General features: G+C 46.2%; 1 protein-coding gene across 1 annotated transcript in view; it reads right to left on the bottom strand.

Annotated features, from left to right (window-relative positions):
- LOC126033477 (deleted in malignant brain tumors 1 protein-like) overlaps positions 1–12747 on the bottom strand; it is an 81785-nt gene extending 69038 nt beyond the window's left edge. The window contains exons 1-4 of the mRNA XM_049790449.1: positions 12684–12747; positions 7437–7566; positions 6103–6380; positions 1895–2059 (exon numbers count right to left, since the gene is read on the bottom strand). Of these exons, the coding sequence (XP_049646406.1) occupies positions 1895–2059; positions 6103–6380; positions 7437–7566; positions 12684–12747 (637 nt within the window). The remainder of the gene's footprint in view (positions 1–1894; positions 2060–6102; positions 6381–7436; positions 7567–12683) is intronic.
- Positions 12748–13706: the final 959 nt, after the last annotated feature.

Here is a 13706-nt window from a genome sequence, read left to right as displayed (position 1 = left end):
TATGGAAAGGACAGGCCAGCATGACATTAGACTTACTGGAACCCATCATAATGACTTAGGAAAGCATAAATGTGACTCAATTTTGTTCTGTAGCGTCTGATCCCTCCAACCACTTATTTCACCTTCCAATGGTGACCTATCTATGACCTGTCCATAGAATGAAAAATGTCAGAAGGATAAAGTAGAAAATCAGAAACTTACCCAACTCTGGCTTCAAATACTTTGTCTCTGTTAATATGTGGGGAAGAAAATATTTACTTAAGTAAAGAGTAATTGTTCTCGAGATGCATCCATTCCAAATTAACCTGAAGAGGAAGTCAAAGGTGTCTGGGAACTAGAAATCTAGTCCTTCCTGCTCTGGTTCAGAGCATTTTAATCATCTTTCCTGTTAAAAAGCAACTGGAAGATTTAACAGGGGACCAAGTGCCCTTCTCCAAATCAGAGGCCCCCAGACTTATTTTGCCTAGTGTTGTCCCCTTTTTAAAAACAGACAAACAAATAAACATCCCCCAATCACTCAATTCCCCTGCCCATAAAAATTTACCTATTAAAGCAGATAAACAAATAGAATATTTTAAACAAATAGAAATTGTATCTGAGGCTGCTCATATCCCTCCCACTCTGTGGGGGTGGGCGTTGGTATGACCTACTTTGGGAAAGAAACACTGCTTGTGATCCACTCAATAATAACCTCAGTTTCCCTTGTGTGTACCCATCTATGTCTATTTGCATAGGCAACGTATTGAATTGCTTTATGTGTCTAGCTGACTATGTGATATTTCTCAACTGCAGGTAAAGATCATGCCAGTGGCAGTAGGCCAGGCCACCAGGCAAGAGAGCTAACCATTGGAACAGGGGGCCCTCCAGAAGGAAGCCACAGTAGGCAAAGGTTTGAGAAATGCTGTCCAAGAGAGACCATTTGTTCTCTAAAGGTCAATCTGCCCCATCGCAAAAAGAGATCCATCGGTGCTTGAAGATATTTGGATTGTTAAAATTGATAGAAGCAAGAATACAGATAAGAGCCTACAAATGCCCCAGAACAAAGGATTCTAAGGCCCAAACTGTCATTGGTGCTCCATTTGCCAAAACCCTGACAATTATTAATTGGACAAAAATTAGTGACCATGGGGCCAAAAAGATAGCATAGTGTGGAGGGTGTTTGCTTTGCACATGGCCGACCACGATTTGATACCCAGCATTCCATAAGGTCCCCTAACCCACCAGGAGTGATTCATGAGCTCAGAGTCACTGCCAGTGTGACCCAAAAACAAATAAAATAACTATCAGTACTCACACTTTTAAAATGATTTACATTAACTAGCATCATTTTTCATTGTATAACTAAAATCACAGTCATTTAATTTAGAATTGACCCCTCCTTTTTATTCATTTGTCAAATGGTACTAGAAAAGTAACTGTTTTCTCATCTGTCTGCCAGACCATCATTTAAGTGGGATGAACCCAGAAAATAACCTCACATCACTGCTGGGTTATGCTATCTTCCCACCAGCCATTCTTAGAAGATTTTGGAAGACCACAGCAGCCACCTCTCACCATGAGCCTTTGGCTAAACTAAGACCCATGCCAACCTCTAGAGAGCAGAAAGTTCATGAGCTGAACTAGGTACTTGACTAAGTGCCCCCTCATGCTTAGAGAGAGCCACCCACGGTGTAGGGGAGACACCACTTGGTGCCAAGACCACCGAATGCCAAGATGCCACCCTGTAAGTGGAGTGGGCTGTTACCTGAGCAGATAACACTGGCATCTTCTCCAGAACCACAGTTATGGATGGACCAGTCTGTGTGCAGACACTGTCCCAGGAAACTCTCTCTTCCTGTGCAGTCCACATCATCCAGTAGAAACTTGCCTTCCCCTTCACCAAATCGAGCCTCACCAGGTGCCGCCAGTGCCTGCCCACAGTTCAACTGCTGGCACACCACTTCTGCTTCATTCATGTCCCAGTGGTCATCGCATATCCGGCCCCACTGTCCTTGATAGAAAATTTCTACACGTCCGGAACATCGGCCTGACCCATTCACGAGCCGCAGTTGTGGCCAGTCTTTCAAAGACACAGAAACATCACAGGTGAGGAGAAAGAATTTACTGTGTCTGGACCCCCTTTTGTTGGGTCAGTCCGCGAGTATGTGGGGGCTGAACCAGGGTTGGATCAGGGCAGAGAGGGTGGTGGACACCATGGTACAGAGCAGCCCCAGGTTTGTGCTGACTCAGAGTTGAGAGGTTAGGTGGAAGAGATGAGGGGAAAGAAAACCTGAGTTGGGCTGGAGCAATAGCACAGTGAGGAGGGAGCTTGCCTTGCATAAGGCTGTTCTGGGTCCATCCCAAGTAGCCCATAGATCCCCGTAAGCCTGACAGGAAACCCCTGAGCATCACCAGGTATGACTGACTCCAAAACCAAAACAAAACACTAAATAAACAACAACAACAAAACCCCGAGTTTCAATGGCAGCTCTTTTCAGTGCTAAGAAACAAAGGAAGAGATTTCAGCATGTTTGGGGTATATAGCCTGATAGGGGGAGGTCAGAAATCTCTGTTAAGGAGTCAGAAGCCAGAGCCTGAAGATGAATAGGAATAAGTAGACCAAGTGGGATGGGATGAAGGCAGAACCTTTTGAGGACATTGCACAAAGCCAACAGCTTATCAGTGAAATGGATCCTTTGGTGCCTCCCAACCCCTGTGGAAATGGTTGTGTTTAGTCATATTTGTGACTCGTGGCCTTCTGGGCCATTTAGAAGTATATGGGCCACCAGACCACAGCCAACCAGAGTCACCGAATTTAGTCTTACCCCCAGAAAATGGTGTCAGGGCTTCAGCATCTAAGAGTGAATAAAAAGAAATGAAGCATTAATTGAGATGCAAAGGGTGATGGCTCTGAGTGTCTTAGAAAGCACTGTGTGACTGTGGCAACCTTTGGAGGGCAGATACCATGGGATCCTGCTTGGGGGTGGGGCTTATTCAGTTGTTCCTTTTTGATCAGGGATTAGTGAGGATGGGATTGTGCCTTGGAACTACTCAGAATCTCTCTCTCTCTCTCTCTCTCTCTCTCTCTCTCTCTCTCTCTCTCTCTCTCTCTCTCTCTCTCATGATCCTGTTAAACTATGACATCTATCAGCAAGGTTTCCAGTGGTCTGGATCTCTGTGCTCCCCTGGCACTCAGAGGACTTCTGGGAAAGGCATGTGTAAAGGGTTAAGACAATCAGGAAAAGGTGTGAGTCTGTCCATCCATCTGGAATTTGTGTAATTATGATCCTGAGACTTCACACCATTACCCATACAAAGACATTGTTGTGAAACTAGCATTTCTTTGGATCCAATTGAGTCCAAAGACATCCTTGAATAATGGTTATGAACCATTCATAACCTCAGTCCAAAATTTTCTAAGAATGCATTGGACAACCAGACATAAGTTGGAGGAGAAAGTATCCCTTGTTTGGTGAAAAGACAGGGAAGCTACTTTTGTGTGCTAGTTCATTTTTTTTCCTCTGTTGAATCTCTTTTTGGTTAAATTCACTGGCTTCAGCCCCTACCCACCTGCTGCTATGGGCTGTGGTGATTAATACAATTGGTTGGGGTATTTGTCCAGGTTGGCCTAAAATTCTAGTAGACTGTGATGCTTACCCAGAGGTCTTAAAATGTCATAGTCATGTTCTACAAGAAAGAAGAGGAATTGACATTTAGAATTGACATTTTGGGGAGGGTTACAGACATTCTAGAAGGCTCAACATCTCTGTCATCAAGTTATATTGGAATTAAGGTTAAATAGGGTTGGAATCATGTTAAACAGTGTTAGTCCACAAGGGACTCATGGAAGAAAAAAATGCTGAGCCCTTTTCAATCATTATTCAAAGATGCAGCTCAGTCTGAACTCTGAACTAGGCAGAGCCCAGAACATTGACGTAAGGCTTGTTTCTCTAGGAGGTGGTAAGGACACCTATTAGTCCAACCCACACATTCATGAAGGAACTAATGTGTAATATATTTTTAAAAAATAATTTTAATATTAAAATAAATATAGCCTTAGTTTTCTGGAAGGAAAACTACATGTGTGGCTCTCCCCACCTTAGACAAAAGCATTTAATTTAATTTATTTATTTTGGGGGAGTTTGGGGGGCCATATGCAGCAGCGCTCAGGGGTTACTCCTGGCTCTGAGCTCAGAAATCGCTCCTGGCAGGCTCAGGGAACCATATGGGATGCAGGGAATTGAACCTGAGTCTATCCTAGGTTGGCCGGGTGCAAGGCAAATAAATGCCTTACCACTGTGCTACCTCTCCAGCCCCAACAAAAGCATTTTAGAGTGAGGGTGGGCTTAGAACAGACAACCCTGGGCTCTATTGTTTGGGATACTGTTTGAGAAACACCAGAGCTGATGGTGCCTTTAGCAACCTTTTTCTCAAGCATCCAGTCCATCACTCACTTCCCCAGTGAACATTCACAAACCTTCTCAGTATTATAGTGGTGGAACTGCCAGAAGTATGTAAGGAACTGGAATGAAGGTCACATGAATTTGTCTTATTTGTCTGGGGAGGAGGCAGGTCTGGAAGTTCCTGTTCCACTAAATTGGGATAGCTCAGTTGGGGCTTTTCTGCACTGGGGGCTTTCCAGAGTCAAGGGGTATATTAGGGAGTCTTATAGCAACTGAGAAGAGTGAGACTTTTGAGAAGAGCATAACTCCAGACAACTGCACATTTTAGATTCAGCCGATTGTTCTAGAATGCAGTAAGGTCAGGAAACAGAGCCCAGGTGAGAAAGAACTCTAGCGGTCTGTTCTTGCACCTGGAGTCCTGATTTGTAAAACTATGTGCATCTTATGGTCAAGTGTGTCTTATAGAGCAAAAAATAAGGTTAAAAGCTTACTATGATGTGCTAACTAGACGTTTGGACTCCTCCCTGCCCAGGTGTTGTCCAAGACAATCGCCACAGCCCCAGCTCTGAGTCTACCTAAGCTTTGGGGTTCCCAGATGAGGCAGAGATGACTTTCTCTCAGTCCTACCCTCACAGGAACTCCCAGGAGGATTTGGGAAAGCAGTTGAGACCAGGCTGGCCCCAGTGTGAGAAAAGAGAGATGTTCCAGAATTTTCCTTGACTTCTTTCAGCTGCTCTCAAGACAGACACTAAAGTGGGGAAGAGGCCAAAAGGGCAGGGCCGCTGGCATGTGTAAAGTTCTGGAAGTCAGTCACCAGGAGGGCCCAAAAGTGGAGTTCATGTTGGACCTCACCATCTATGAGTGAGTGAGGGTTTGGATCTTAGCCAACTGTGGGCTCCCCTAAGGGGTGAGGTGAGAATGAGGATGGGGTCACTCTCCACACCTGGGGCCTCCTCCTGCCTCACATGTTAGAGGCTGCCTTGCCTTTAGGGTCACATTTACTGACAAGCAGTCTGTGGGCCTTGTGTCTTGGATGACCTGATCCAAGCAGATTTGGGACAGGCTGGGAGGCACCAGTCCTGATATCCATCCACACAGCTCTTGTCACGATTTCTTTTGAGCATACAAAGGCCAAAAGATATGTGGCCAGCGAGGTGGCGCTAGAGGTAAGGTGTCTGCCTTGCAAGCGCTAGCCAAGGAAGGACCTCGGTTCGATCCCCCGGCATCCCATATAGTCCCCCCAAGCCAGGGGCAATTTCTGAGCGCTTAGCCAGGAGTAACCCCTGAGCATCAAAAGGGTGTGGCCCATAACAACAACAAAACAACAACAACAAAAATAACCCAAAAGATATGCTAAGACCCACAGAAAGAGTTGGGGGCATGGAGAGGGTTTTTTTGGGTGTCTGTGTCAGAACCAGGAACTCCCAGAGGTGCTTGTTTTAAGACCCTGCTCTCATGTCTTGAACGAATAATCCTTAACAAATCATGTATTCATTTTAATAATTATTTTAAAAAACCCAGGGCACCCCATGTTCAGTGTGTATGAAGACCCCCTAAGGACAGAATTGTCTAGATATTTTTCTCCCCCACCTGGGGTGTTTGTTTCTCTCCCAGGAGAGGGGCCAGATTGGAGAGGACCAGCTGTTTTGGGGTGGGGGTGGGGGACTGAGGAAACAGAGGGTATGGAAAAGTCAGCTCTCAGACACAAGGAGACATTTACCCGAGCAGATGACGCCTGCATCCTCCGTGTGCTCACAGTTGTGGGTGTACCAGCCGGCGTGGGAGCACTGACCCAGATAGGTCTCAGTGCCCGAGCACTGCACATTGTCCAGCAAGATGGGGCCGATGCCAGAGCCGAAGTGAGCATGTCCAGGCGCGGACACAGCTATCCCACAGCCCAACTGGAGACACACCACCTGCGCCTCCTTCTCGTCCCACATGTCGTCACACACCGTGCACCACTCGCCTTCAAAATATACCTCCACACGGCCCGAGCACCTTTCAGAACCGTTCAGGAGCCTCACAGGCAGCAAGTCTTTGAGAGAAAGGCAGTCCTCCAGTTCCCACCGAAGTGTGGGTGAGTGGAGACTTCAGCCCCCATTACTGTTAATCATGGGGCTCTCATTGGTCCAAGCCCAGGGATGTCTCCTGAAAGCCCCCTCCGATCCTTCTGCCTGACTGAGGTGTCTGACAAAGTGATGCCATAGCCCCTGCATTCCCACTCAGGGTTTTCTCATGGTAACATTGGCCCCCACATTTCAGTCTATCTTGGGGGTGGGGGGCTTTACTCTGTCATTAGGATCGCTTCCAGCAGAAACCACCATTTAGAAAAGCAGAGAACCAGAGTCCTTACAGTGAGAACTGTGAGGAATGGTAGGAATGAATTGGGTTCTTTGTGGTCAGTGCCAGGGCAGAGTTGAAGGAAATGCAAAATGGGAGTCCCTCACCAAGCTTCCACTACTCCCTCAGCTCTCTGAGTGCCTATGGGTTCACCCCAACGACCTCAGGATTAGGGAAAGCTCCTGGGATGGGGAGCCCCACGATCGACCAGTTCCCAATGTCCAAGGCACATTGACCACTGGGATTCCCTACTGCTGCATCCATAAAGGGGGGGGGGACAGAGACCAGGAGCTGCCACTCTGCATTTCCCACCTCACCAAGGGCCTTTGCTTCTGTGCCTCCTCACCATGGGGACCCTGGTGGGGCTGAGACCCCTTTTCCTGCCTCTGCTTAGGCCTTAGAGTTGGGGGGTGGCAAAGCCTGTACAGTCTCCCAGCATGTACCACAGGTAGAGGAATGGGTTTAGGATTAGGCTTATGCCCAAGCAGTTGAGTACTCATCTTACACTCCAATGTGAGACCACTTACAAGAGGCCCTTGAGCATATTATTAAAATGAAAGGGCTATGAAACCATGAAGGGACAAGTGGTACTTTTTCTTCCTTGACTCCAGGGATAAGGACTGTACTGCTCGGTGGGGACCCCTGATCCACCAGGGCTCTGTGTTCCCCTTACCCTGCCCCAGTGCCCCCTTTCTGATCTCCCCCTCCACCCACCTCACCAGGCCCCACGAGTTTGGGGGTCTCAACTCACCATCTCGTTGCTTGGCAGGACCTAATGCTGCCTTCATAAAGAGCTGAGGGTGCCCCTTGTGAGGCCTTTCTTTGTGGTGTTTCCTGGAGCAACCTGGGAGATATCGGCTATTAGAACTGGGGGCCTCTAACATAGGAGAGGAGACAGCCTCTTTAGAGAGTCCAAATAAGGCACAGTTCCAGCAGCCCCAGGTGCCTGGGATAGTAGGGGTTGATAATTCTGCTCCTGGCTTCACTGGGAAAACGCATCAAAATTTGGTACAGATTGACTAAAGATGCCGAATAAAATAAGTCTCCATGGTGAAACCAATTCCAACAAGCAGTTGTTGCACATCAAAGTCAACCACCTCCTAGACACTGAGTGTTGGAAATTGTTCCAGACTCAGTCCTTGCTCAGGGCCATGCTATCAGCCCAGTGCCGCCATGTGCCAGGGTGATGTTCTCCCCATTACATGATGTTCCCAGTTTCTAGAAAACTGGATGTTTTAAATGGTCCCTGAGACAATCTTTGGTCACTTCTCCTCTGGCTAGGCTCTCTATGTTATTGGGGGTTGTCTCCCCGATTGGGGAAACTTTCTGATGGCTGCTAAACTTGCATGTCTGGATTTGGTTTTTTTTTTTTTTTTTTTTGGTTTTTGGGTCACACCCGGCGGTGCTCAGGAGTTACTCCTGGCTGTCTGCTCAGAAATAGCTCCTGGCAGGCACGGGGGACCATATGGGACACCGGGATTCGAACCAACCACCTTTGGTCCTGGATCGGCTGCTTGCGAGGCAAACACCGCTGTGCTATCTCTCCGGGCCCTGGATTTGGTTTTTTAAGGTGGTTTTATTCATGGCTGAACCCTTGTGTGTGCCCCCCCTCATAAACATGCAAACCCATTGGCCCCTGCCCCCTTGGGTTAGGGGTGAGGACTTGGAGCCGATGGAAAAGTTGGAAAGATTCTACATCCATGTGCTCCAGTATTGTACACCTTTATAGAAGTGTCCCAGGGTGGGAAAGCACAAGCAAATGTTCTTCAATGTCCAAACCTCACCCCACCATAGACAAGGACTGCTGCTTGGCTAGGGTGTGAACCCCTCTGAACCCATCTGGAAATCTACCTTTTTCCTCATCCCTCCTCCTGCCTTCATCCTTCCTCCTTCCTCCACCTTCCCATGCCTCTCCTCACCCCTTCCAAAGGCTTGAGGTTGCTCTTGAACCCCAAGTCCCACACTCTCTGCAGTTAGTATCTTTTCCTAGGGGTCAGTGGGGCATGAAGAGCTTTGGTAGGTTGATACTGGAGAGAAGGTTGGGGAGAAGGTGTGAGACAAGGGAGGATGGTGTAGAGAGCCATGTGGGAGAGGCATGGCCTGGGAACATGTCTGTGGATGGATAGGAAAGCGCAGGGAAGGGGGGTGAACCCGGTTGGTGCTGAGTTCGTGATTGTGAGCATGGGCGTGTGAGTATAAGTGTGAATGTTTGAGAGTGTTCGTGTAGTAGTGTGAGTATATGAGTAGTGTGTGTGTGTGTGAATGTGTGTGTTAGTATTAGTGTATGTGAGTACAAACATGAATGTGTAAGTGCGTGAGTATATGAATGCTAGGGTGAGACTATTAGGGTCTATTAGACTATTAGACTAATAGGGTGAGACTATTAGTGTGAGTGTGTGTATGAGTGTGATGTGTGGGTCTCAGTGTGAGTATGTGAGTGTGAGTGCTTATGCAAGTATGAGTGACTATATGGATGTGAGTGTGAGTGTGTGAGTTTGAGTGTGCGAGGGTGGCAAGGGTGGTTCTCAGCATTGCCAGCTGGGCTGTGTCCCAGAGATGGTAGATGCAGTCAGCTGTGCTGTACTGTGCCCCTGCCCCGATGAAGGGCCAGGTCTGAGGAGAAGACCTGAGTCAGGCAAGGGGAACTGGTGCCCACAGGGGAGCACCAAATCCCACAACCAGATCTGTATCACAGGGATCTCAGGGACTCTTGGCCTGAACTGAACTCGGATTATGAGGATCAGATAAATCCAGCAGCAGGAAACAGTCTCACAGCACCAGGAATGATCCTTCCTTCTTCCCTGGCAACAACTGCCCTTTGTCTTCCCAACTCAACGACTCATGAGTCACCCAGTACCTGACCCCCCATGTATTTCAGGATCCCCAAATTCCCCTGGGATCAGTGAGCCTGTTTCCAGTTTCCACTGGACTCCTTATCAGGGATGTTCTTGTGCAAAGAGCTAAAAGGACCACCAAGGTGAATGTGTCATTAATCCCCATGGAAAATGATGGGACCCACATTTGTAGGGAGAGGGAGGCCAGAGGGTAGGTGTGGACTGAGAGCTTGGAGAGGGAGCTGGTATTTGTACATCAGTGTTAAGGTGACCGAGCTCAGATGGGGTGCAACTGCAGATGTCAGCCCTCGTTCTGGGGTTTTAAGGGTTTAAACCCCTGTCAGCGTGCGGGCCCCCTGTTCCTTGTTAATTTTCTGCCATTTATTCAGATCATTGATGAGGCCCTGGATGGTGCCAGGAGCAGTCAAATTGAATCTTAAATTCTCTCAGAAATTTCCAGAGCTTATTATCAATCCCATCCATTTTCAAATTCACTTGGAAGCGTTAGAATCTAGGCAGGGAACATGCCTGCAAAATCAGGTTAGACAAGAAGAAAGGAACTTCGAAATATAGTGCTTGAAACCTTTGTCCAGAATGGGGGCTGAAATAGGTTTCCTATTTCTATGCTCATAAATTGCTCCTGGCAGGCTCTGGGGACCATATGGGATGCCAGGATTCGAACCACCATCCCTCTGCATACAAGGCAAACGATCTACCTCCATGCTATCTCTCTGGCCCCAATTGGAATCATCTGAATCTGATCATGTATAATTCTTTCCATCTCTTCTTGGTTTAAAATGTACAGTTTTTTATGAGTCTTATTGGTAATAGTTTTAATAAGATAACTCATAGATTATGCAATTTCACCTAATTAAATCCCTCGATATAATGGGTTTAACCATTGTCACCATCAATTTTACATTTTTATTATGCCCCCAAAGAAACCCAAGATAGTTCAATGGGAGAGCATATGCTTTGCATGAGGGCAGCCTGGATTTGAACCCTAAGCATCATCAGGAGTGACTCCCCCAAGACCGGCGAGGTGGCACTAGAGGTAAGGTGTCTGCCTTGCAAGCGCTAGCCAAGGAAGGATTGTGGTTTGATCCCCTGGCATCCCATATGGTCCCCCCAAGCCAGGGGCAATTTCTGAGCATGTAGCCAGGAGTAACCCCTGAGCATCAAACGAGTGTGGCCCTAAAAACCAAAAAAAAAAAAAAAAAAGTAGTGACTCCCCCAAGCACTGAGCCAGGAGTAACCCCTAAGTACCACTGGTGTAACCCAAATCTACCAACTCTCAATCCTTTCATTCTCCCACCAACCATAGAAACCACTAAAACATAATGTTTTAGTTTAGTTTTAGTTTAGGTTTGCTTATTTGATGCATATGATAAAACTGGCATTAGACAAACCCAGAATATACAGCTTTTGTGTAGAGTAAACCTTAACAGAGCATATTCTAAGCCTGAGGCCCTCCTTCAAGTAAATTACAAGTATGTTTTCACTAGATTTCTCCAATTATTCAACCAATCACCCCCTTTGACCTGAGGGAAAAGAGCAACACGAAGAAATATAGACTTTCCTGAGCTCACCTACCCTTATTTATTACTCTATTTATTTATTACTCTACCCTTATTTTGGTGTCCCTAAAGTCATGCTATTGGACTCATATATCAATATGCAAGAATCACACACATATTTAAAAAAAAGACAAGAACTTTTCAATCCTAGCTCCATATTGAAATAAATACACCTTCAGAGCAGACACAACCACATCTACATAATTATTTGCATAATATGAAAAAGTTTGAGTAGAAATGACAAACATTGTTGCTAGGATTGGAGAGTGATGCCTTAAAATGATTTTAAATTTCCTTGTTGATGAAGACTATTTCCAGGTTTTCCTTTGTTAGTGTTAGCAGGAAACTCAGTGAAAATAGATTTGAATATTTTCATCAAATTGATGAGAAAATCATTGAAGGAATAGAGATACCTTTAGTGACAAATTAAAGAGGGTTAATGTGGAATATAGATTTAGATCAAGAAGATCAATTTAATGAAGCTCTTTTTAAAGAAACATACACATTGTCAGACTAGACAACTTTATGAACTTAGCCCAGATAATTTTATGTCAAGTCAAATCATTTAGGCCAAAATATGCTTTTTTCCTGTGCACAATAAAACTTTAGCAGGCAGCAATGAAGAATAAGAATAGTGCCAGAGGGGCCGGCACGATGGCGCTAGAGGTAAGGTGTCTGCCTTGCCAGCACTAGCCTAGGATGGACCGCGGTTCGATCCTCTTGCGTCCCATATGCCCCCCCAAGCCAGGAGCGACTTCTGAGCGCATAGCCAGGAGCAACCCCTGAGCGTCACCGGGTGTGGCCCAAAAATCATAAAAAAAAAAAAGAAAGAATATCTCCAGAGAGATAGTACAGGGGTTAAGGTACAAAATGGATACTCAGAACCTATCTCATAAGATCTCCCTGTCACAGCCAGGTGTGATTTCTGAGCATAGAGCCAGGAGTAAGTGCCCAGGATCACTGCAAGATGTGACCCCCCCCAAACAAAAAGCCAAACAAAAACAAAAATTGAGAACCATCATACTATTTTAATAAAGGTAGTGTTAGATATTGATATAAAAGCCAGAGAACATTTTCAAATTCTTCCTTTTCTTAACCTGTAGCCAAGAAATCTTCCTTTATTCACCTCTCTCTGAAATGCTAAACAAAAGCAATGTTTTTAGAAAGTAACACATCAGGGCCAGAAAGATAATACAGCAGTTATGCTTTGGCCAACCCTCTTTTGATCCCTGGCACTGCAAATGGACTCCTGAGCACTGAGAAGAGTTATCCTTGAGCACAGAGCTAGGAGCAAACCCTAGGTCCTTCCAGGTATAGCCCAATAAATAAAGGAAACAAAAAACAATAGCAGTAATTTGGCTCAAGCTATGTTTAGGGACCCAGCTTCCCTACAGAGACACTGATTATGAATCTGATGGTGGTCAGAGCTGCACCATAGTCAATGCAGTGCAAGTTCTCTGCACCTGCACTCTGAACTGTTCAATTCTACTTGCTCATGTTCTGCTTTACAGCAAAAAGAAAAATGGCCCTGGGGCCTCAGTAGCCTGTACCTGCTTCATGGAGAAGGACGCCGTGGAAGAGCATGAGCCCAAAGAGGAGGGCTTGGCCGCCCATGTTGGGAAGCTTCCAGCAGCCTGAAAATACAGAGTTCCAGCTTTATATGCTCCCCAGGGCTTTAGGGGCGGGAATCTGCAACCTGATGCCCCTTTAGGGCTTGGATGGGAAGTAGGAATTCAGAGCAAAGGACATTGGGCATTGCTAGGTCCGTTGGCTATGGGGAGAGGTGGTGGTTTTACCAACTAGAGGCTGTGGGAGAGGAGGGACAGATGGTGGGCAGACACTTGGCCAGGTAAGTGGAATCACTGTATCCCTTAGGAAAGGAGAGAAGCCACCAGTCCTCTGAACCAGTCCCCAGGTGTGCATCCCTGGGTGTGCCCCACCTTCCCAAATAAGTAACTAAATGTGCAGACTTTCAGGCAACCAGATAAGAAGTAAGAGGTCAGATCTTTGTGGTTGGAGAATAGAATTCAAGATACCCTTATTTATAGTCTTTATAGCTTGTCACCAGAAAAAGTATCTAAGGTCATTCTGAAGACACAGACAATCTCAAAACAAAAACAAACCACAAAATGCTGAATTTAAACAACAGCAATAAACAGGAAAAATGAACTGAAGTCAAGAGTACGTGCCGGATGCATGAAAATGAAAGGGAAGAAGAAACTAGCACAGAGAAGGTCTCAGTTCTGAGAATCAAGTAAAACTTGGTCACATAAGGCCTCTGGAAGCCTTCTTATTGCTCTGAGACTGTCTACTCTAAAGTTTCATTTGAATCCTCTCAATAATGCTGTGAGAGAGTAGACCCAACACTAAGATTTTACAGATGGGGAAACTGAATCATCCAGAAGTGAACCACCAGAAATGGAAAGCTCCAATCCATGCCTGTATCTTTTCATCCCCATTCTTTTCTTTTTGTGCCACACCCTGTATTGTTCAGGCATTACTCCTGGCTCTGCTCTCCGAAATCGCTCCTGGCTCAGGGGACCATATGGGATGCCAGGGGATTGAACCTGCGA

This window comes from Suncus etruscus, chromosome 17, assembly GCF_024139225.1.
Source record: "Suncus etruscus isolate mSunEtr1 chromosome 17, mSunEtr1.pri.cur, whole genome shotgun sequence".
Lineage (NCBI taxonomy): Eukaryota > Metazoa > Chordata > Mammalia > Eulipotyphla > Soricidae > Suncus > Suncus etruscus.
Note: the sequence above shows the minus strand (reverse complement) of the source record. Positions and strands in the feature narration are given on the sequence as shown.